The sequence below is a fragment of the Schistocerca piceifrons genome, chromosome 8 (genome assembly GCF_021461385.2).
Source record: "Schistocerca piceifrons isolate TAMUIC-IGC-003096 chromosome 8, iqSchPice1.1, whole genome shotgun sequence".
NCBI lineage: Eukaryota > Metazoa > Arthropoda > Insecta > Orthoptera > Acrididae > Schistocerca > Schistocerca piceifrons.
In genome coordinates, this window is record NC_060145.1 from 407,167,604 (window position 1) to 407,193,646 (window position 26,043).

General features: G+C 39.3%; 1 protein-coding gene across 1 annotated transcript in view; it reads left to right on the forward strand.

Annotated features, from left to right (window-relative positions):
• Positions 1 to 26,043, forward strand: part of LOC124711375 (microprocessor complex subunit DGCR8) — a 238,048-nt gene that overhangs the window by 163,100 nt on the left and 48,905 nt on the right. The window contains exons 9-11 of the mRNA XM_047241426.1: positions 1,589 to 1,794; positions 20,380 to 20,480; positions 23,149 to 23,305. Of these exons, the coding sequence (XP_047097382.1) occupies positions 1,589 to 1,794; positions 20,380 to 20,480; positions 23,149 to 23,305 (464 nt within the window). The remainder of the gene's footprint in view (positions 1 to 1,588; positions 1,795 to 20,379; positions 20,481 to 23,148; positions 23,306 to 26,043) is intronic.

Genomic DNA, 26,043 nt, shown 5'->3' on the forward strand with positions numbered 1-26,043 from the left:
CTTGTGGAATATTTTCAAACATTCCTGCTTCGTCTCGTATAGTTTCATTGACTTCCGACAGGTGGCAGCGCTGTACGGAGCTGTTAAAATGGTGTCTGTAACGGATGTGCGTTGCAAACAACGGGCAGTGATCGAGTTTCTTTTGGCGGAAAACCAGGGCATCTCAGATATTCATAGGCGCTTGCAGAATGTCTACGGTGATCTGGCAGTGGACAAAAGCACGGTGAGTCGTTGGGCAAAGTGTGTGTCATCATCGCTGCAAGGTCAAGCAAGACTGTCTGATCTCCCGCGTGCGGGCCGGCCGTGCACAGCTGTGACTCCTGCAATGGCGGAGCGTGCGAACACACTCGTTCGAGATGATCGACGGATCACCATCAAACAACTCAGTGCTCAACTTGACATCTCTGTTGGTAGTGCTGTCACAATTGTTCACCAGTTGGAATATTCAAAGGTTTGTTCCCGCTGGGTCCCTCGTTGTCTAACCGAACACCATAAAGAGCAAAGGAGAACCATCTGTGCGGAATTGCTTGCTCGTCATGTGGCTGAGGGTGACAATTTCTTGTCAAAGATTGTTCCAGGCGATGAAACATGGGTTCATCACTTCGAACCTGAAACAAAACGGCAATCAATGGAGTGGCGCCACACCCACTCCCCTACCAAGAAAAAGTTTAAAGCCATACCCTCAGCCGGTAAAGTCATGGTTACAGTCTTCTGGGACGCTGAAGGGGTTATTCTGTTCGATGTCCTTCCCCATGGTCAAACGATCAACTCTGAAGTGTATTGTGCTACTCTTCAGAAATTGAAGAAACGACTTCAGCATGTTCGTAGGCACAAAAATCTGAACGAACTTCTCCTTCTTCATGACAATGCAAGACCTCACACATGTCTTCGCACCTGAGAGGAGCTCACAAAACTTCAGTGGACTGTTCTTCCTCATGCACCCTACAGCCCCGATCTCGCACCGTCGGATTTCCATATGTTTGGCCCAATGAAGGACGCAATCCGTGGGAGGCACTACGCGGATGAAGAAGAAGTTATTGATGCAGTACGACGTTGGCTCCGACATCGACCAGTGGAATGTTACCGTGCAGGCATACAGGCCCTCATTTCAAGGCGGCGTAAGGCCGTAGCATTGAATGGAGATTACGTTGAAAAATAGTGTTGTGTAGCTAAAAGATTGGGGAATAACCTGGTGTATTTCAATGCTGAATAAAACAACCCCTGTTTCAGAAAAAAAATGTGTTGCATTACTTATTGAACTGCCCTCGTAGTAGTAACAGTAATGGGGACGATGATAATAATAACAATCATAATAGTAGTAGTAGTAGTAGTAGTAGTAGTAGTAATTAGAAACATAATGACAACCTGAAATTATTTATTTGAATTTTTATATAATTATTAATAGTAAACTTCATCAACTAATGGATATGAAAAAATATTATTTTTAGATTGAGTTTTAATAACATGAGCTGAGGTGTCTGAAATTCTAGTGAAATCTTCTGTCAATGTGCTGTTATAAAGATTAACAAATAATTTACAAAGAGTTTTCTTATTTTCGTGTATCTTAGGTTGTTATTTTATCTTATAGAAAATGCAGGTACACCCTATTCAGCTACAGTATCAATAAATGGCATGCAGTATGGAGTTGGATATGGGACAAGCAAAAAACAAGCAAAATCAGAAGCTGCAAAAGCAACCCTGGAAATTTTGATTCCTGAAATGAGAGAAAAAATTCAGTCAAGTGACAGAGGTGGGGCAAAAACTGAACATGGATCATCAGACTCATACCTATCTGTAAGTAAATTTTAATGGCCATTGGTGGTTATGTTAGTACCATATTTACTCAAATCTAAGCTGCACTCGAATCTAAGCCGCACCTGAAAAATGAGACTCGAAATAAGGAAAAAAAAAAATTCCCGAATCTAAGACGCATCTGAAATTTGAGACCTGAAATTCAAGGGGAGAGAAAAGTTTTAGGCCGCACCTCCAAATTGAAACAAAGTTGGTCCATTGTAATATGAGACACAATTTAGGTCGAATGAATGACGATACAGCTACAGTAGTTTGGTTCGAGTTGTAAGCAGTTAAGCTTTACCAGGTAGTCATTGCTATGCGTCAGGCGTCAGGTGCTCCGTCCGTATTTATACGAGTACCCTTCCTTTTTCACGTGCTTCGTCTGGTTTGAATCGATTGCTTATTTTGCTTTTATCTGATAAGTGCCGTTTTCTTTTTTATAGGTGTTTACGTCACTCTAAGCTGAAAATGCATTACTGTACTGTGTCATGCATTGTTTGTCGCACTCTGATAGTGCATGTTTACGGCCTGTCGCCGCTCGCGGCATGGCTTGCTTTTGTGCGCGCTACCGCCGCTTACAATTATATATGAAAAAAAAAACAAAGATGATGTGACTTACCAAATGAAAGTGCTGGCAGGTCGACAGACACACAAACAAACACAAACATACACAAAAATTCAAGCTTTCGCAACAAACTGTTGCCTCATCAGGAAAGAGGGAAAGACGAAAGGAAGTGGGTTTTAAGGGAGAGGGTAAGGAGTCATTCCAATCCCGGGAGCGGAAAGACTTACCTTAGGGGGAAAAAAGGACGGGTATACACTCGCGCACACACACACGTATCCATCCACACATATACAGACACAAGCAGACATATTTAAAGACCCATGCATGGAATGTTTCCCGGGATTGGAATGACTCCTTACCCTCTCCCTTAAAACCAACATCCTTTCATCTTTCCCTCTCCTTCCCTCTTTCCTGATGAAGCAACCATGGGTTGTGAAAGCTTGAATTTTGTGTTTGTGTTTGTTTGTGTCTCTATCAACATACCAACGCTTTCGTTTGGTAAGTTACATCATCAAAACAAAGATGATGTAAACCACCAAACGAAAGTGCTGGTATGTTGATAGAGACACTAACAAACACAAACCCACACACAAAATTCAAGCTCCCGCAACCCACGGCTGCTTCATCAGGAAAGCAGGCTGATGAAGCAGCCGTAGGTTGCAGGGGCTTGAATTTTGTGTGTGGGTTTGTGTTTGTTAGTGTGTCTATCAACATACCAGCACTTTTGTTTTTGTGGGTTACATCATCTTTATTTTTGGATGTATTTTTCCCACATGGAATGTTTCCCTCTATTATATATAATTCCTAGTATTGATACTGTGTACTAAGCAGTTCACTGAGCGAGGTGGCGCAGTGGTTAAACACTGGACTCGCATTCGGGAGGACGACGGTTCAATCCCGCGTCCGGCCATCCTGATTTAGGTTTTCCGTGATTTTCCTAAATTGCTCCAGGCAAATGCCGGGATGGTTCCTTTCAAAGGGCACGGCCGACTTCCTTCCCAGTCCTTCCCTAATCCGATGAGATCGATGACCTCGCTGTCTGGTCTCCTTCCCCAAAACAACCCAACCCAACCCTACTAAGCAGTTCGTTGGAAAAAGAGATGTATTACTCACAACAAACTTAATTAAGGAATAAATATACTGAGAATCTGTGGTTAGTATGCCCAATTCTTTGAATGGGTTTTGACATGATGTTCTTGGATTTACGCTACACATTACTCTTATTATACTCATCTGTACTCTAAAAATTTTTTCTCAGTTTGAGGAGTTACCCCAAAATATGATACCATATGACATAATGGAGTGAAAATAAGCAAAATATGCGTTTTTTTATATTTATATCTGCTATGTCTGACATCATTCGCATTGCAAACACAGTCTTGTTTAGGCACTTTAGCAGTTTGTGAGTATGTCGCTCCCAACTGAATTTATTATCAAGTTGTAATCCCAAGTATTTTACACTCTCAACTTCTCCTATTTCGATGTCTTCATATTTTGTGCACACACTAGAAGGAGATCTCTTGGAAGTTCTGAATTGCATATAGTAGGTGTTTTCAAAGTTTAATGACAGTGAATTGGCTATGAACCACTTATTAATGTCAGTAAAAATTTGATTTGCTACCTTTTCTAAATTTATATTTGATTTACTATTTATTACAATGTTTGTATCATCTGCAAAAAAAGGGAACCTTGGCATCTGGTAATGTAACAGATGACAGGTCATTAATACACACAAGAAAAAGTAGTATGGAACCTTGGGGAACACCACATGTAATTTCTTCCCAGTCAGATGATGTCTGATTGCGTACTGCTGAACTGTTACGTAATGACACCCTTTGTTTTCTATTAGTAATATATGACTGAAACCACTTTGCAGCACTACAAGTGATAGTTGATTTGCCCAAGACCACAGTCATATTTTTCAAGCAAAATTTGATGCAAATTCTGTGATCCATCTTTTTCAAAAGTAAAAATTCACTCAGCACTCGAAAACAAATATAATCTTTTTGACTGTCAACAATAAACTAAGTATTCAAAATAGCTGAAAAAGCAAAGATACATCAGGAACATTTGTACCAAAAAGATAAAAGAAATTGAAAATTGGTTGAGTAAAGTCTATGAATTAAAAAAAAAAATCCCATTACTTCTTGATTATATCACAAATATTTGTTTTTAGAAAAATTTGAAAATAGAAATAGAATTCAACAACAATGGTGCTTAGATTGCTGAGGCACTACTATTGTTCGAATGCACAGATTGATGTTCGCTGATGCACTATTTATGTGATGTCCTTCAACATCTGTTAGGAGCATCAGGAAGAAGGATGTAGACAGAACACACCAGCTGCTGAACGAGCAACAACTGTAGCTGTTTTCATAGATTAACAGATAATGGTAGGGTGAGAAGGGAAGCAGGTATCTGTTTATAACTGTTACTACATTTTAAGCAGTTTGTCCCTCAGAATAGAGAATGGTAGGGAGAAGCAGTCATTCACAGGTCCGAATCAAGAGAGAAGTAAGTCCAGCAAAAATAATTGGAAATAAAATTAAAACATATTTGAATATGAGAAAAGGTATCATGTATAGACACTGTACACATGTATTAACTATTTTTCATCATGATGACTTCAATAGTTGAGGAGGCCACAGAGCTGTGCGTCGCAAGGTATGACCGTCATTGCAACTGCATATTGTAGAGCACTGTATCCTCAAGGCAATACCTTGTGACAGGTGCTCATTCCCCATAACTCACTTTGCAACCATTGTGGGAACACATGTCCGCCAGTTTCTGCAATTGGTATCACATGAAGTGCACTCACTGAGTGGCACACACTCGCTGAGTTGCTCTGCAGTACAGCTAAAGAAACATAGGCTCTATGCAGCTTTGCCACAATGGGCCCAGCATATGCTGGAATTTATTAGAATTAGACTATCTTTGTAGCTGTAAATTTTCTGTGTTTTCTACAGAGAAAGTGTATGCTGTATATGACAATATTATGAGAAAGATAGATTACTACTCACCGTATAGTGGAGATGTTGGGTCACAGATAGGCATAAAAAAATACAGCTAAACAAGTAAACTTTCAGACAAAAGGCCTCCTTCTGAAGTACAACACACACACACACACACACACACACACACACACACACACCACCGCGCGCGCGAGCTCTTGTACTCTTATTAAGTTTGCCACATATACTGTACGTGCTTGTTTACCTGCAGCAAGACTTTTCTCGTCCATCAAGCATAATTAGTTCACGCACTTTCAATACTTTAATTCATAAATATTGTGCATATATAGATATAATATATATAATAGCATAGCTTAAATAATTTCAAGTAGTTTAGCATCTCTTTCCTCTGTATATAATCCCTTATGTTATCTGTGTGTGTGTGTGTGTGTGTGTGTGTGTGTGTGTGTGTGTGTGTGTGTCTTGTGTAGATAGTCGCAGTTATAGTATAGACTCTCTCTTAATTTTCTATGTCTCTGTTTATTCAATAGGCTTTACAAATGCTAGTGCGGGCTGTAGCTCATCAGGTTTGTTTGTTTTGGGCGCTCCAACACTTCAGATGTGCCTGTCTGGCGTGCACATGCTTGCAATTTGTTGATTAGCTTGCTCCCCAATGCACATGCGCTGTGGCGCTCTGATACCACTTGTGTTGTGGTGTGTTATGTATTGCATTGCACACTACCAAGTGTTTCATAAGTTTGTTTATTTGTTTACAACTGGGCTACGCAGAAGGCAAAGCGTTTTATTTAGTGTGTCGTCTCTAGACATATAAAAGTAAAATTCTTCCTTGTTACAACATATTACCTTATTGCGTGCACATTTGACATATAAGAAAAAATAAAAATACAAACAAAAATTATCCTTAATAACTAACAACATAATCGTGTCTGATGAATCAAGTGTCAATCAAGCTCGTGTCCCAATTCTCCTCCCAGGCCACAGAATGGGGGCCTACCATGACTGGCCCAAGTTTTCTGGCGTTGCGGGGTGCATCTGTCTCTGGGCTATGTGTAACTTCTACTATATGGACTGTTGGTGTTTGATTATGCCAGTTAGTATACTGTGAGGCTCTTGATTGAAATTCTCTTTGGTTTTGCTTGTTATTCGGCTTATGTGCATTACTCTGCTGGCTGCATTCCGCTGTCTGGGATTATTCAACTATCTGGTATTGTTTTGTGTTTGCCAAGCGATGGGCTGGTTATTGCCAGTAGCTTGTGTTGGTAAATATTGTACAGGCTGCCCATACGCTATTTGCCCATGAATAGTTGTTTTTGTTAAATTTTTGCCCATTTCTTTTATATCTGCCCATGAATTTAATGCTTTTACCACTGCCATTGTGATTACCATTACCATTATCGTAAGGTCTGTGTGGGGTAAGATTGCCATCCTTGTTGTACTACAAATCCATTGTTTACTTGTTGGTCCATGAATCTCTGTGGCACTATCTGTGTTCGTTTTTGAAAACAATTTTATTCATAATTTTGTTATAAACTATTGACAATGGAGAAGAGGAAATGGCCATTTTTGAACATTCCTTACAAAATGCAATATGCCAAGATGATGGAAATCCGAGCTTGGCAACAGCTGAAGGTAATGCACCAACTCGTGGACTGGCCAACCTAATCGGCGATGTTGACATCCCACTATCAACAAATGATGATACTGTTAATATAACTAATCATGATGTCACTTTTATGATGCTCGATGAGACAATTTCTCAGTTCTCAAGGGAAACATTTTTTCAAATAGTGAAACTAAAGGATGAGACAGTGAAAATTCCTTTGATTACTTGCTCACAACATTGTGAATGCAAGAAAAGGAAAAGTTTGTGAAAACAATGTAAATACTAGTGAGACACACAATTTGACGCAACTGATGCAACAAATAATACAACAGTATACGAAACAACAGGAATTTCAGGTTCAAATGGCTCTGAGCACTATGGGACTTAACTTCTGAGGTCATCAGTCCCCTAGAACTTAGAACTTACTTAAACCTAACTAACCTAAGGACATCACACACATCCATGCCTGAGGCAGGATTCGAACCTGCGACCTTAGTAGTCACGTGGTTCCAGACTGAAGCGCCTAGAACCACAGGAATTTCAGGAAGTTGTAAAACAACAACTTAAGTGTATGACACAGCAGTTCATAAAACATAAGGAACATATAGGATAACAGTTTATACAGCAAAATCGGGCAGTCAACAACTTCAAGAATAGTGTTAATCAACAGTTCAGTGAGGTGGGCAAAACTGAATTATCTGACGAGCTATCTGGAAAGGTGCCAGAGCCAGGTGAACAACTAAACCAAGAAATAAGTACCAACATATCTCGCAATATAAATAACTATATGATCAAAAGTATCTGGATGCCTTCAAAAACATACGTTTTTCATATTAGGTGCATTGTGCTGCCACCTACTGCCAGGTATTATTCCATATCAGCAACCTCAGTAGTCATTAGACATCATCAGAGAGCAGAATGGTGTGCTCCAGAGAACTGTCGGACTTCGAACTTGGTCAGGTGATTGGGTGTCATTTGTGTCACACATCTGTAAGCAAGATTTCCACACTCATAAACTTCCCTAGGTCCACTGTTTCTGATGTGATAGAGAAGTGGAAACGTGAAGGGACACATACAGCACAAAAGTGTAGAACAGGCCAACCTTGTCTGTTGACTGAAAGAGACCGCCGACAGTTGAAGAGGGTTGTAATGCGTAATAGGCAGACATCTACTCAGACCACCACACAGAAATTCCAAATTGCATCAGGATCAACTGAAAGTAGTATGACAGTTAGGCAGGAGGTGAGAAAATTTTGATTTCATGGTCGAGTGCCTGCTCATAAACCACACATCACGCCAATAAATGCCAAACAATGCCTCGCTTGGTGCAAGGAATGTAAAAAATGGAAAAACGTTGTGAGTGACAAATCATGGTTCACAATGTGGCAATCCAATGGCAGGGTGTGGGTTTGGCGAATGCTCGGTGAACGTCTTCTCCCAGCGTGTGTAGTGTCAACAGTAAAATTCGGAGGTGGTGGTGTTATGATGTGGTCATGTTTTTCGTGGAGGGGGCTTGCACCCCAGTCATTTTGCATGGCTCTATCACAGCACAGGCCTACATTGATGTTTTAAGCACCTTCTTGCTCTCCACTGTTGAAGAGCAATTCAGGGATGGCGATTACATCTTTCAACACAGTCGAGCACCTGTTCATAAAGCATGGTCTGTGGTGGAGTGGTTACACGACAATAACATCCCTGTAATGGTCTGGCCTGCACAGAGTCCTGTCCTGAATCCTACAGAACACCTTTGGGATGTTTTGGAACGTTGACTTTACACCAGGCCTCATCGACCGACATCGATATCTCTACTCAGTGCAGCACTCTGTGAAGAATGGGCTGCCATTCCCCAAGGAACCATCCAGCACCTAATTTAATGGATGCCTACAAGGGTGGAAGCTGTCATCAAGGCTAAGGGTGGGCCAACACCATACTGAATTCCAGCATTACCGATGGAAGGCGCCACAAACATTTGGGTCATTTTCAGCCATGTGTCTGGATACTTTTGATCACATAGTGTACGTTAACGGAAAGAGTATCATCCGTAGACAATAAACAGGAACAACTTGCAGCTGACAGAACCTTAGTGAAGCATATTCTCAAATTCAGGAGATGCATTCACACAGTCAGCGGGCTGCAAGAAGTGTGTAAAAATGTATCTACAGAAGTACAAAACTTAGGTCTAAGAGTGGGCCAGTTACGTTTAGAGTCAAAATTTGCCAAAATACAGAGAGATAAGATATGTGCATATGTAAAGGAAATAACTGGGATGCTGGATAAGGGCAGCACTCTTGCTGAAAAGGTAGTGTCAGTGTGCAAGATTTACGTAGATACAGTAGGCGAAGCTCTAAAAGAGAAAGAAAGTCAACTTCTAGTTAAAATAAATTCAGGTTTAAAAGAAGAGGAAAGGTTATGAGGCAGTATGGCTGAAACTACTGACATAAGAACGTGAAATATTATATGACACAGTCTTACACAATTTAAATGATTTTAGTGATGTCTTTGTACAAATTTCATCTTTTCTTTAGAAATGAACTTTCCATAAAGGATATTAATTGGAAGGAATCTACTGCCAGAGAGACTGCATCAAGTGTGGCTTTATAAGGCAGACAGCGTAGCAGCTTTTTACATTTACCGCTGAAATCAGCATTCCCAGTTTGTCTCATTCGTAGGCAGAATTTAATTTTAATTTGCTCCTTCAATGTTTTAACGATTCCCAGTCTCGCGGACATGAAGCAGATACAATTAATGTTTCATTACTTCCTTATAACAACAGTATGAATCATTTATCTCAGAAATTTTTATCTCAGCAATTGAAAGGTCTGTTCATATTTCGCTTGGCGCTGTCCTTCAAACCGTCACCATTGAAAAGGGATATGGAAATGGATTAATTCATTGATAATTGCTTGAATAATTGGAAAAAATGATTGGGAAGAATAGTTTAAAGAAATTTGTAGGTAATTTATGAATCTGTGCACAACCTCTATTGAACTTAAACTGATACCAATATCAACAGACCTTAAATATCAATACATTCAAGATCAGTAAACATAATTTACATTATGTACTGCTTCATATTAATTCATTTGTGTTTAGTCTTGAGTGTGACAATGTCGATGCAGGAACGCTCCTCTGGATACTGTGTAAATTCTTCTTGTCTGCACTGAACCTCTTGATGCAGGATCTCAGTGGTAAGTGAAATGATGAGCAGATGGCAGTTGACCTCTTAACCATGCGAATAAATATTGCTTTTCTAATAACTTTTTATAACTCTTTTAATGAATGGCTGAAATACACATTTTTAACAGTGCTGGTATGACGGATCCATGCATACGTCCGTACGCTACCACTTCTGGAAACAAAACCGTCAAGCTACATGAATTAATAAATTGAAGAGCATATTTCTTACTTTGTTTCATATAGGTATTTAAACTATGTATCAAAACATTATCCTTTCCACAAAATAACTCAATTTACTTTTGGCAGTGTCATTCAGTTTACATATAGCTTATATATAAGAAAAGCACGAAGAAATAATATGATTCAAAATACAGTTTGCTGCCTGACCTTACCCAACTCAGACTTAAATGAGAATTAATTAATTGCCCTCTATTCAGTCTGCCTTTAAGACTAACTAACTCACCTATTTTTCTGGAGATGAAGAAATGGTGCAGTAGATAACATGTACCTTGGATGAGGAACTGCAGACCAGTATGACCCTATGGTTTGACAGACAAGTTGCATGCTTTTTTTTACAAAGTGTGTAGGGAAACTGGCACCTTTATCAAAAATGTCTCACTCCATGGTCATTTTCTTGAAAAGTATCCAATTTCTTTATGTAGGCCTGTACATAAATCCTTTCTGAAGTTCGTGCCTGTTTTAATTTTTGGCCCTATTGATCATTGAGAGAGGAGGAGGAGGAGTGCAGGGGAGAAGCTCCCATAGATGAACATTTCTGGCGAAGATAGTTTTAGTGCATATGTTTGAGTTTTATATTTTGACTTTAGGCTTTTAATTATGTTTCATTTGGAAACGACAGTGAGCAATAAATTGTATCTTTATAAGTGCTACTAAAAATCTCATTACGAAGTGGAAGTCAGGTTTTGAAAGTTGTTGGATCTGCATTTACAAAAATTTTAATAGTTCTTTCATTAGGGGAATTGGAAAGTTAGTGAAGTGGTTAATAATTTAAAAAGGAAAATTCAATTAAAGTCATGATGAGCACAAGGAGAGAAATTCTGGCTCATACACTTGTTTGGTTTTTGCAGTTTTCTGTGGTCCCAATTAAAACATTTAAATTAAAACATAATATAAATGGTCAGGAAAAGTATGTACTCGCCAAGTAGCAACTGGAGAAAACATGAATAAAATTAAGGAAATTTACAAGCTTTTGAAGCTTCCAGTGATCAGTAGGGCCAAATTTTAAAATAAACATGCACATCAGAAAGGATTTACTTACAAACACTACATGCATGAATTGACTACTTTTCAGCAAAATGGCCACAGAGTTGAGACATTTCTGATAACTATCAGCTTCCCTGCACACACTGCAAAAAAGAGTGCCACTTGTACATCAAGCCATATTGTCATAGTAATGTACAATTCCTCATTCAAGGTGATGTGTCATCCAATCCACCATTTCTTCATGAGATGAAATCTCCCCTGATTCGGAGTTATGGGTAAGTTTCCTGTAATCCTTAAAATTTCCTAAACCTTGCCAGTTCTCTGCTTTACCCCTCTTCCTGCCCCTTCAGCCCTTGTGCGAGAAGGAGAAGGAGAAGGAGAAGGAGAAGGAGAAGCAGACGCCACTGTCTCCGAACTCTTGCACCTTTCCTTACTACAGCGTAAGGAAAACATAGATTTCTACTCACCATAAAGATGATGCATTGAGTTGCAGACAGGCACAAGGGAAAGACAGTTTCACATTTTTCAGCCAAAGCCTTCTTCAGAAAAAAAACACACACAGTCATTCACATGAGCAAGCACGTCTCTCATATCGTCTTGGACGAAGGGGATGCTCCTTGGTAGTTAGTTCTTGGAAGTGGTGGGAAGATTTGGAGTGTGAGAGGATATGGTATGAGAGGGCTATCTGTGAACCAGGTTTAGGGGAATGTGCCTGTCTTGAAAGTCTTTGTTAGTCCTTCAACATAGAGCACAAGGGAATTCTTATAATTGCAGATGTGCCACGCACAATGCAGGTAATGTTGATGGGTAGTGAGGTGGATGTGGACAGAGGTTTGAACACAGTTATCAGAGACTTGTAGATCAGTATTCGGGAAAGTGACACTTTAGGCTGATGAGGATCAGGTGAAGCATATGGGAGAGAAGATTTGAGATTGTTGTGGAATGAGGATAGGACAGGGTCTAGGTACACAGATGCTCTCAGTGAAACTGAACCAGGCAAGGTATTTTGGAATTTGGTGGGCTATGATGCTTTTGTATAGGTGGGATGGCAAAGGAAGTTACAATGCAGGTGCTCATGACCATGCTGCCAGTTTGTTTGTGTATTTTAGTGTTGTGTATGAATACATGTAAAGTCAAATTTTTAAATTAAAAAAAAAATGCTGCATGATTCCTTGCTGATGACACATTTCATTATTCTGATTGCTCATTTTTAGATTTTAAATGATTCTTTTGCAAAACTTCCATTTTGCCACAAAATCACTTCATGGTGGAATGGTTAGGTACTTTTGCATAGTAAGCAAATAGTACTGTTTCGATGTTACAGCAACTACTAAGCATTCTTAAGATTTAAATAGCTCAGTTATTCTACATTTCATCCATAACAATGGAAACAATCAATTATTGACAAAATTGTTTAATTGTACACTCCTGGAAAGTGAAATAAGAACACCGTGAATTCGTTGTCCCAGGAAGGGGAAACTTTATTGACACATTCCTGGGGTCAGATACATCACATGATCACACTGACAGAACCACAGGCACATAGACACAGGCAACAGAGCATGCACAATGTCGGCACTAGTACAGTGTATATCCACCTTTCGCAGCAATGCAGGCTGCTATTCTCCCATGGAGACGATCGTAGAGATGCTGGATGTAGTCCTGTGGAACGGCTTGCCATGCCATTTCCACCTGGCGCCTCAGTTGGACCAGTGTTCGTGCTGGACGTGCAGACCGCGTGAGACAACGCTTCATCCAGTCCCAAACATGCTCAATGGGGGACAGATCCGGAGATCTTGCTGGTCGGGGTAGTTGACTTAACACCTTCTAGATCACGTTGGGTGGCACGGGATACATGTGGACGTGCATTGTCCTGTTGGAACAGCAAGTTCCCTTGCCGGTCTAGGAATGGTAGAACGATGGGTTCGATGGCGGTTTGGATGTACCGTGCACTATTCAGTGTCCCCTCGACGATCACCAGTGGTGTACGACCAGTGTAGGAGATCGCTCCCCACACCATGATGCCGGGTGTTGGCCCTGTGTGCCTCGGTCGTATGCAGTCCTGATTGTGGCGCTCACCTGCACGGCGCCAAACATGCATACGACCATCATTGGCACCAAGGCAGAAGCGACTCTCATCGCTGAAGACGACACGTCTCCATTCGGCCCTCCATTCACGCCTGTCGCGACACCACTGGAGGCGGGCTGCACGATGTTGGGGCGTGAGCGGAAGACGGCCTAACGGTGTGCGGGACCGTAGCCCAGCTTCATGGAGACGGTTGCGAATGATCCTCGCCGATACCCCAGGAGCAACAGTGTCCCTAATTTGCTGGGAAGTGGCGGTGCGGTCCCCTACGGCACTGCGTAGGATCCTACGGTCTTGGCGTGCATCCGTGCGTCGCTGCGGTCCGGTCCCAGGTCGACGGGCACGTGCACCTTCCGCCGACCACAGGCGACAACATCGATGTACTGTGGAGACCTCACGCCCCACGTGTTGAGCAATTCGGCGGTACGTCCACCCGGCCTCCCGCATGCCCACTATATGCCCTTGCTCAAAGTCCGTCAACTGCACATACGGTTCACGTCCACGCTGTCGCGGCATGCTACCAGTGTTAAAGACTGCAATGGAGCTCCGTATGCCACGGCAAACTGGCTGACACTGACGGTGGCGGTGCACAAATGCTGCGCAGCTAGCGCCATTCGACGGCCAACACCGCGGTTCCTGGTGTGTCCGCTGTGCCGTGCGTGTGATCATTGCTTGTACAGCCCTCTCGCAGTGTCCGGAGTGTGTGTGAGTGTATACCCGTCCTTTTTTCCCCCTAAGGTAAGTCTTTCCGCTCCCGGGATTGGAATGATTCCTTACCCTCTCCGGTGTCAATGTGTTCTTTTTTCCATTTCCAGGAGTGTATTTAAAAACAAAGATGATGTGACTTACCATACGAAAGCGCTGGCAGGTCGATAGAAACACAAACAGACACATACATACACACAAAATTCAAGCTTTCGCAACAAACTGTTGCCTCATCAGGAAAGAGGGAAGGAAAGGGAAAGACGAAAGGAAGTGGGTTTTAAGGGAGAGGGTAAGGAATCATTCCAATCCCGGGAGCGGAAAGACTTACCTTAGGGGGAAAAAAGGACGGGTATACACTCACACACACACACACACACACACACACACACACACACACACACACACATACATATCCATACACACACATACAGACACAAGCAGACATATTTAAAGACAAAATATGTCTGCTTGTGTCTGTATATGTGTGGATGGATATGTGTGTGTGTATGTGTGTGTATACCCGTCCTTTTTTTCCCCCTAAGGTAAGTCTTTCCACTCCTGGGATTGGAATGACTCCTCACCCTTTCCCTTAAAACCCACTTCCTTTCGTCTTTCCCTTTCCTTCCCTCTTTCCTGATGAGGCAACAGTTTGTTGCGAAAGCTTGAATTTTGTGTGTATGTATGTGTCTGTCTGTGTTTCTATCGACCTGCCAGCGCTTTTGTATGGTAAGTCACGTCATCTTTGTGTTTTAAATATATTTTTCCCGCGTGGAATGTTTCCCTCTATTAAATTATTTAATTGGATAGATAAAAAAACCTACTCACCAAGCAGTGGCAGAACACACACAAGACTGTTGTAACTGGCAAGCTTTTGGAGCCAGTGACTCCTTCAGGAAGAAGGGTTGAAGGGGAAGGAAGAAGGGTGAAGGAAAAGGACTGGAGAGGTCTAGGAAAAGAGTTGGATTTTGGGAAAGTTACCCAGAACTGCTGGTCAGGGCAGACTTACCATATGGGATGAGAAGGAAAGACTTTCCTTCTCAGATTTGTTGTGTCCTCTAATAAAAATGCTAGTATCATCTGCAAATAACACTGACTCTGTTGCTAACAAGTGATATGGTAAATCATTTATAAAAGTAAGGAATAATAGAGGGCCTACCACAGAGCTTTGAGGTACTCCATGACTAATGTTCTTGTAACCTGAAAAGTAACGTTTATCATGACAAATTTGTTCAGCTTTAGATGGCTGTGTTTTCAGTTATATCAGAATATTAATCTGGTTAATTTAAAAAAAAGGAAAAAGAAAAAAATAAATAAAAAAAATCCCCAGAAACTAGATATACGAGGTTTGGAACTTGAATAGCGGCAACTATTTATTTACAGCTTGTACAAAATAGATAAGTGTTTCAAAGTTTTACTGACCTTCAAAGCAGTCACCAGCATTGTGTATAACCCATTGCCAGTGATGTGGAAGTTGTAGGGTACTCTTAGCAGTGCCAGTTGTGTTGGCAGTTGGAGCGGCGTGGTCTATTGCCCGACAAATTTGTAGTAGTTCTGAAGCGAATGCCGTGAAGTGTTTCCTTCAGTTTAGAAATCGAGTTGAACTCATGAGGGCTTAAGTCAGGAAAGTGCAGTAGGTGGTATAGCACTTAGCAGCCCCTTCAATCAAACAAATCAGTAACAGCTTGTACTGTACATGCTTGAGCATTGTCCTGTGAAATGATGGTCAGGTCCTGGAGAAAGTGTCGCCACTTCTGTCTCTATTCTGGTCGTAGGTTGTGTTCCAAAAATGAACTGCAATTTTTAGGGAAGATGAAAGAAGGCATTTGAACATCTAAATCTTGTGTTTTGGTAACGTAGTACAAACTGCATTGAAAAAATCTCTACACCATTAAAGAATACACTTGAAAAGATGTCAGATGATAAAATATCTTTAAAAATAGTCCTTCCCTGCTCACTTTTATTTATTGCTTAATGTAGTGCCAAGGAGATATATAATTATGATTCGAAGCAAACCAATCTAAATGGAAGTTTCACACTTTGGAGATATACACTTGGCTGAGAAAATATAGTTTACATAGTTGATTTCCACATTAAAGATAGATAAATTCTAGGTAAAATAAATGCATATTAGTGTATTTTTGTATATGTCTCCACTGATTGTTTACTTTAGCACTAGCTCCACCACAACCATTGCCACTGCAGTCTGAACTCCAGATGTCCCTTTTAAAGATATTTTTAAAATGTGTGACACTGATCCTTGATAATGCTGGTGTGGCAGAAATCCACGAGGTATTTTATTTTCTCTTCCTGATGTTCTAGCATACTAGGGTACTTTGATTTCAGCTAGAAGATTGATTGGGAATTTTGGGATTTTCTGTAAACTGGCAAACTTTTGAATTTTTGGCCTTAGAAATTTTTGAAAAAGATTGTGCTTGGTTTCCTCTGTCAATTTTTTATATTTTTCACCTGTTACCTCTGCTTAACACTGAAGTCCAGGAAGTCCTGGTTCATTTCAACAGTTTCATACAGCCTTTGTTTTGAAGGATTCTGAGTAATAGTACACCACCCTGATGGGTCATAGATGTAAACATTTTTTGCAGCTCTCTCTATAGTGGAATGGACTGAATCACAGTCCATTAAACAGTGACCAGACTCAAAGAAGTACTGCTATATCATTGAAATGTTCAGAGTTTGTACAGCATGAACAAACATGGTGCTCATATTAATGTTTCAGTTTTGTCCTCCACAGGTGTCGGACAATGAAATAATTAATGACCATCTGCAGTCCTCCGCAGTTCTTGAAATATACACGACATTACATGAGTTGATCTGCATTTAGCCACACCTTCATGACATACGTGATTTCTAGCTTTCCAGGTCTCACTATTATACACTGTGAGGTTGTACACAGATAATCTTCTTTGGTAGAAAATGGTCGTAGGTGCTATAGTGAGTCAGTAGCTTACATATACTTGGTCAAATTCCAGTAAATGGCATTCTTCTGCTCAGGTCTGCTCGCATTTCATTTTATTTATTTATTTTTTTATTTTTATTTTACTTCTAGCTGCCTCTTTTCTTTTTAGGTCTTCTACGTGCTGGTCTTCCTGTGTGTTTTGATTTTCTTCAGAGCGATTTTGAAAGTAATACCAGTGATTATTTATGTTGTTTCTAAGTACATGAGAGCCTAGGTTAAACGCTGTATTGATTATTACTCTGTAGAGCCAATATTTTTCAGCAGTAACCTGATCCTCTTTGCAAAGTCTTTTATATGGTTTGTACATTATTTACATTTTCAGTTCTATTGGTAAGAACTGTCACACAGTGCTCTGTCACCAGTATTGTGATGCAATTGTATGAAAAGATTTTATACGGTTCCTTATTCTCTCCGCTTGCCTCATTGAATCTCCTTATACCTAGACGATGACAACTCTTTCATCAGCAGTCAAAATCAAGGTGCTGCTGCCACTTTTCTTCTGTATCTATCACACAGAGTGCGGTGTGACAATGAAACCAATATGATTGTGTTGACATTTCTTATAAAGGACAGTCATTGTGTTGCCTAACATTTCTCCTCTCACTGGCACTCACACAGAAAATGCAATAGCTTGAGACCTTGTACACAAACTGTTCCGAGATATGATGAACAGAAGTATGATTCAGCAGTGAGATGTGATACAACATTTCCATTGACATCGCAGGACTTGTTATTTTGTTATTTGCTGCTAGAGAATATATACTTCTCCTTCAGTACACAGGAAAATAGTCCAAAAGTACAAGAAAATGATATTTTGCAAAACAAGTAGAGTGTGATCTCTGCTGGCTTAAAACATATTTCCAAATTCACTTCATAAAGTTAGGAGTCAGTCCCAATCTTGAGATGTACTTCTTCGAAACAGAAAAATGTAAGTATCAATACATCTGTCTGTCTCTAAGATAAACTTGCAACTTGGAGATACACAGCACGTTATTCTCACCAAGAGAAGAGATAGAGATACATTGCTTTTATACAACCTACAGCTGACTACCATGAAAAAATGTGTTTGAGAAAACCGAAAATCACATTTTTGGAAATACATTCCTCTGGCTGTTACACAGCAAAGTGATGCTCTCTTTTGCTATTTCTTTTAGCTTTACCATTTGCTTTATCAAACTAATGCTGTACGAATCTTCATATTTATTGATATCCTGCAGTGAGATATGATGCTGATACCAATAATCAGTTTTTGTTCCACTAAGAAGACTTAAGTTTTATACATCGGTTACAACATGGAAATCAGTGTCAGTAGTAGCAGTTTTATTCGTCTGTGGATTAGTTTTGCAGGGATACTGGTACTACAGTTGAAAAAATCACACAATTTGTATGTACAGGAATTTACTTATTTACAAGTATAGTTTGACAAGGATGGGACAGGTAGTTGAATGTAACTTTATAGTTGAAACAATCCTGGCATTTGCTTGAAATAATTTAGAGAGACCACATATAACCCAAATGGAATATCTGTATGGAGAGAGGAACAGCCATCCCCTCGAACACAAGACTAGTCTGATTGCAACAGTACAACCTCATTTGGTTTATCAGTGGTGTACAATACTGTTTTGCAAAGGTGTTATTTAAAGAGCTAGTGCTGTTCATTCATTTCTCAAAACTGGTCACTGTACGCACTGTATACACATTATTTCATAATGTAACACTGACTCACTATCAGCTGACTTCGGGATGATGAAGACAATGTTTGGTGTGTGTTTGCTTGAATGGAAAACTGAGTCTGCCTTCTTGTTCTATCTTGGTAAATATAACTTCAGTGTAGATCTTGTTCAGTGGTCAGGGACAGAGATGTTTATACAGTAATTATGAAGATTATTTTTTATGCACGTAACTGATTGGTAAATGTACTCACATGGCATACCTAAAATCCCTAAAATTTAAAAAGCTATACAGTGAGCCTGATTAGTATTATTGGGTATTATTTTAATAGCCTTCACTGTAATTTGGAAACTGTGTTAATACTTCTGTGCATTTGTTCCCCAGAAAAGAATTCCGTAGTTAAGAATTGAATGTACACATGAATAGGAGACATTGGCTATTACATACTGATAAAGGGACTAAGGACATAACTAGTCGGTAACTCTCTGCATCTTTGTGTGTTTGCACACGTCAACCGAGAATCAGTATTCCTCTTTAGAGCCCAAGTAGTGATTCCTTTAAATGATAGTATTTATTCAAATAATTCATTTATCTGTCTTCCGCAATAGATTCTCTTGATATTGAGAAGTATTACAGTGGAAAAATGGGCTTTTAGTTTTCTATGTCTTCTGCATAATTTTCCTTTAACAGAGACATAACTCTCATCTGTTGTAAATTCTCTGATAAGTTCCGTAATATGAATGACACATTTATTATGTTTCACCATACAAAATGGTACTGCACCTAAGCTTGCAGACTTTATTATATAGGTTTTGTACAATTTTACTGACTTTGTGTTTTGTAATAACATCACTATACTAAGTGCATAATTATTTACAGATGTCATTTGTTTTTTGTCCCAAACTGGTTTGCTTTTATTTTCTGCTTCATATAGTATCTTGCCATTCAGTAACTTTTTTACAGCAATCAGTGTTCTATAAATCATGATATACCTTTGGTAGAAATGTAAGAATTATGGCCCATTATGTCTGTTTTTTGTGGAACTAAGGTATGTAAGGTTCTGGGAGAACTTTCTAATACCTGCTGTTATCCATTTATTTTTATGCCATTGCAGTTTGGAATATGATTAGATGAGATGTCATATGCTTGTGACCTGAGCATTGCAGTGCTGAGAGAATTTCTATTACTGATAGTATAGATGCCAAATGTGTTAATCTTGTTTTGAAACATTTGACATTCTAGTAAATTAACATGAGAATGAATGTAACATTAAAATGATTTCCCATGTGAATGTAGTCTTTCCTGGCATATAATGGTGTGATGAAAAGCTCTTGGGTTTCCAGCCAGGTGACAATGTCAAAAAATCACAACACTTTGACAAATCGCATAGTCATCATCTTGCTGATCTCTGTCATTTTTTAACAGTACCACATGCTTAGAAACCTTATTATGCTTATTTGCCTTTCTCCTCTTCCCATATTTATCATTTTTAAACTGCTGGTGCTTGATAAAAGGCACAAAATATTTTGTTATTCTTATCATAGCATTTTTCCTTTCTGTTGTACCAAATTTGAGTGTATCATTAAATTTTATTCTCGAATTTTATAGATATTTGATGAAATCAAGATAGAAGATCCACGAGTAGCTGAACTTTGTGCCAAAACTACAGAACCATCTCCATATGCAATACTCCTCACATGTTTACAAAGGTAAGTTTTTGAACCTCGCAGTTGGTGTGTCATGCAGTCATAGATCAATGTGATATATATTCATTTCAAAAGACGTTATATGGTCAGTGGTAATACATGAAAGCAGACATAACATGCAGAGTTAAAAATTGTTATGTCTGAGTTTGAAATCATCTTAAATCATTGATATGTTCAGAGAAGCTCTTCTTTGCTACAATTTTCTGGTAGTTATGAACTAAATTTGCTGCAGATTTCCAGTAGTTATGAAGTAAGTGTAACCATTAAAATTAATTTAGGTAAATAGAGGGGCCATTGTCATCGGAGGTAAGAATTTTCTAGGTTGTTTGACTGCATGATATTCCTCTTCAGTATCTTCCTACACAATCAGTGTTTCAATCACTGTGTAGGGATCTTCTTTAGGATCTTCTGGTGTTTCCAGTTGGCTGTTAGATGGATAGTGTTCAGCTAGCTGGGAACACCAGAAGATCTTAAAGAAGATTCCTGCAGAGGAATCAAAATGTCAGTTGTGTAAGAAGATACTGAAGAGGAACATAACATGGCCTAACAGCCTAGAAGATTTTACCTTCAATAACAATCTTGTCACAAAAACATGTAAATGCATGACACAGTGAAGTGCATTTGCAAGTGGTTCCCACTTCATTGCTACCTTGGAGATGCTGTGTCCCATTGCTCGGTCGCCAACTATAACACCACATTCAGAGTCACTTAAATCTTGATAACCTGCCATTGTAGCAGCAGAAATTCTCTTCAGTTGTCATAGGTACCATTCTTGCAGGATCTTTTTCTGGCTGCAGCCATGTCGGTGATTTGATGTTTTACAGTTCTCCTGATAATTATGGTACACTCGTGAAATGGTCGTACATAAAAATCCCAATTTCATCGCAACCTCGGAGATGCTGTGTTCCATCACTCGTGTGCTGACTATACCACCACAACCAAACCCACTTAAATCTTCATAATCTGCCATTGTAGCAGCAGTAACCAATTTAATAACTGCGCCGGAAATTTTTTGTCTTCCATAGGCATTGCGACCGCAGCACTGTATTCTGCCTGTTTATATATCTCTGTATTTGAATACTCATACCTGTATAGAGTTCTTCGGTGCTTCACTATATATAGTGTATTATGCATTTCTGTTTCAAATTCCAACTGTATCTCGGTGACCTTGTAACTAGCTCTTCTTTGAAACAATCTGTTACCAATTATCCATTTATTTCCCAGACATGTCTAGTAATACGTCCCCTTCATCATTTCTTGTATCTTCTCTTTAGCTTCCTATGTCTGTTACATAGCCTCTTCTATCATTTACAACTCAAGCATTAAATTCTCCTGTAACCACAACCTTGTTTTTAAAGGTAACCAATTACCTATAGAGGACTAGCATGTAGCATTGGTCTTTTTCTAGTATGAGTACACATATCCATGCACTATTATGGATTTCTGCTCCAAATTCCAACTGAATCTGCTGAACTTGTGACTTTTGTGACGCTCTCTTTTCCTCTGACTCTGATGCAGGTGTTTAAGCACCGGCATGTAGGCAATGGATTACTGTGGCATTTGTGTGTTTCCAGCATGTGAGCTATTGTCCTTTTCTTAGCCGCTGAAGTACAAAATCCAGTAGATATCCATTAGAGAATGAAGAATGTATATGGAGCAGCATTTTTGTCAAAAACCACCATTATGGAATGGTGCATCAAGTTGCAAGGGGTGCTGCTGGCTCAAAAAAATGCATGTCCCCTTATCACAAATGTCTTAACGCAGAAGTTTACCAACTCAAGTGGGAGATACTCAAGCACATGCCATATAGTCCTGATCCCTCCCCATACAGTTATCATGCCTTCGGTCCCTTAAAAAAGGCCATGAAGGGTCAACTATTTCTGCTAGACGAGAATGTGCAGCAGGCAGTTTCTGGACTTTTGTATGCAGAAGGACACAGTGTTTTACCAAATGGGTATCTTTAAACCAATGCATATGTGGGGTGGTTGCCTCAATGCTCACAGTGATTTTGCCTGATTGGCATACCGATTCTGGACTGTGCGGCCTTCGAACAGAAACTTCTTGATCACCCCTAATAATAATCCTATGATATTTTGTGAAATTAATAATATTGTTGCAGCAACAAGTGAAATGTTCATTAGACTCGTATTATGTTTTTCATAGTAAGTTTTACTATTTATTTTGGATTTGTGCTATTACCTACATACATTCAAAAATAATTTTTAAACATAATATTGTGTAAAATCCTCTTTTTTCCAAATACTGATGTTTGAATGAAGCACTTAACCATTTTCACACCATGAAACAATGTAGTACCCCGTACCTGTGTATATTTATCAGACATAACTAACTTGGTGATTTATGCAAAGGGAATACGATATAAAGTAAAACCCTCTCATCTGCTTCCAAGAATGTTACCCACCACACAAGAGCATATTAAGACACCAAACTCTTGAAGAGAGAAGCTTCTGATTATGATATACAAAGGTGTTGAGTGCTTCCAGTACAAAGTATATGTACTACAATAATTTCTAACATACCCAGTTACATTTCAAGGCCATATGACAGTTGTGCTACTTTTTTGACATGTAATAAAACTTTTTGTTTGTTAACTGCAGTTAAAAGTATCAAAATTGCTTGACATAACTAAGCTCCAAATAACTCTTTTTAGAAACTTTGGAATGGGAGAAATGCATATAAAATATGAAGTAAATGCTCTAAGGCATCAAAGAAATGAATTCATGATGACTGTTGGTCGTCACACAGCAAAAGTTATATGCAAGAACAAAAGAGATGGAAAACAAAGGGCATCACAATCTATTTTGCAGGTAAGGAAAAAATAGCTTTGTAAATGTTTATTACAAAGCTTTCTTAGCTGACATTGAAGCTGAAGAACACGTGATAATGATGGTACCAATAGTGAAGTGAAATATACCAGTTTTAAGTTTGTTAGTTTATAACTTTAATATTAAATACAATGCCACCAAAATGCTTTCTTTGAAACAACCTACTTTATTTGAGGGATAGCTTGGAAGTCAGAAAATAAACTGGGTAATTAATGATTTTTCTTTTTTCATTTTCGTGTTTATAAACATGACTTTGTTGGCCTTGTGGAAGTGAGTATTTTTAATGTTCAGTGGACACTATGTACAATAATTAAAATAAACATGTTTAATCAAACAATCGTATGAATGACGATTCACTTGAAACTAATGTTGATGAATACTTTACAAATGAGATAGTATGTTAGATATTTGATGTTAAGCATGTAAGCCAGAAAAAGTTTAGAAAAGGTTTGAAGTGACGTTTAAAGCATGTTGGAAGTCACTAAGTGCACTCATTTGTCAAACACTGAGTGAGTATAGTCTGGATAATTTGTGCTCCATTTTAAACAGAAGCTAGTTTTTCATGTATCTCAGTTTTTATTATATATCTTGTGAAGTATGTGCCGTACCATTATATACAAGGTCTGTTCAAAAAATTCCAGAACATTGTCCACAAAAAAATTTCTACACTTCCCGTTTATGTACTGTGAATGGTCTCCTTCTAAATACTTTCCTCCAAAAATGATACACTGCTCCCTGCCATTTCCACTTCCAGAAGCAGTCTTAGTACACCTCTTGCTGGATTGCAGGAAGCACCACCTGCAAATTTTCTTTTATCTTGTCTATCATTGCAAATCTTCATCCTTCCAGTGGGATTTTCAACTTTGGAAATAAGAAAACGTCTGCAGGGGAAAGGTCTAGAGAATAAAGAGAATGGGGCATCACAGTGATGTCATTTTTTTGTGTAGTCGTCATGCACTACCAGGGATGATGTGCAGGTGTGCTATCGTGATACAAGAGCCATGATTTGTCTCCACACATTTCAGGCCATTTCCTTCCCACATTTTCTTGCAGGCATCGCAACATGTACTGATAGTACCGTTGAATAACAATTTGTCCTTTGGCATGAATTCATGATGAACTAATCCTTCAAAGTCAAAGAAAACTAGTAGCATGGCTTTGACATTTGACCTGACATGATGAGCTTTTTTTGGTCTTGGAGAACCTTTTCTGAACCATTGTGAAGGTAGAACCTTGATCTCAATATGATAACCTTAGGCCCATGTCTCATTACCTGTTACACTTCTCATAAGAAACATCTCATTATCATCTGGAAGTGTAGACTCATTTCTCTTCAAACTCTGCCAGCTTGAAATTCACAAGCTTTGTTACCCAATATTCTACTTGATACAGCACTGAACAATAACTAACAGACATACAGCAATGAAACTTCTGGCAGCTACACATTAAAACACAGTTGGTGCAAGGATGCCAGCCACATTTTGCTCAAATGCACCGTTAGCACAAAATTATGAACATTCCTGTGGTATCCACCATCAATCAGACACCGGCCAACAGGGGTGGACGTCAACACATGCAAAGTGTGGCCAGCCATGCAGCTGCAAAGATAACACGTGTGGACTGGGCATATAGATTCACTGACCAGCCACATAGTCCATTTCGAGATGACCTGTTGAGGGCCGGTGTCGCGAGATGGAAGTGTGTCTCCACTCGGCCTCTTGGTGCCACCACACACCGTATTCCCAGACGACCAGGACTGTATATAGGCCATTGCAACAGCATCCTACAGCCGGTCCTATGTCTACCTTCGCTCATACTTGTGACTAGTGACTGCACGTGCTAGGAACTCGGATGTGGAGTGCCATGGACTTGCGTAATTGCTATGGATTGTGAAGTGCTGTTGTGAACAGTGTCGTGGTAAATAAATCATTTAAGTATTTTGGATGTTATTGTGTTTTTCTGATAGTTCACAATAGTTCCGGAATTTTTTGAACAGACCTCATAATTTGTTGGTACACTTATTGGTATATGTGGATGCCGTCTGCAAAATGTGTTGTGAATAAAGTTAGTGGTAAGGAAGTAATAAATCGAATTGTCATGTGTGATGCTGAAGTTTTACTGCAAGAATGGCAAAAAATATAGCAAGCAACAAACTTTTGTGTGGGCTGTCGGCAAGAAAAAGTTTTGTAAATTTTTAAATCATGTGTAGAATTTGTTGGAAACTGCTAAGTGCTCATATAATTTGCTATGCAGGTTATGGAAACCAGCAGTGTTGATATTGGTAGCATTTCTATAGAGACAAAGAGATTGCAAGACTATTGTGTAAATACTTGTAGTTAAGGTACAAGACTAGTAAATGAAAAAAACACTCATGGATTTCAAGATGTAGTCATAAAATGCAGACTCATAAGATGCACACTACTCATTTGACATCAATGAAGAATGTGAGATAGCCTACAGTTCTCAAGAAATTTGCTCCAAAAAGTTAAATAAATTTCAATAACTCCTTTTCTAAAAATTATTATTTTGAAAATATTCATCAATATACGAAGATCAACTTCTACTTCTACTAAACGTAGCAGTTCATTTTTCGTAGAAGAGGTTCACAATACAGTGGCCATTGAAATACTGTTGAAATTGCTTGATAAATTGCTACTATGGTGGTGTTAAAGTGGGCAGTGAATTAGAGGCGACGCCACCAGCAATCGATTGTTCACATG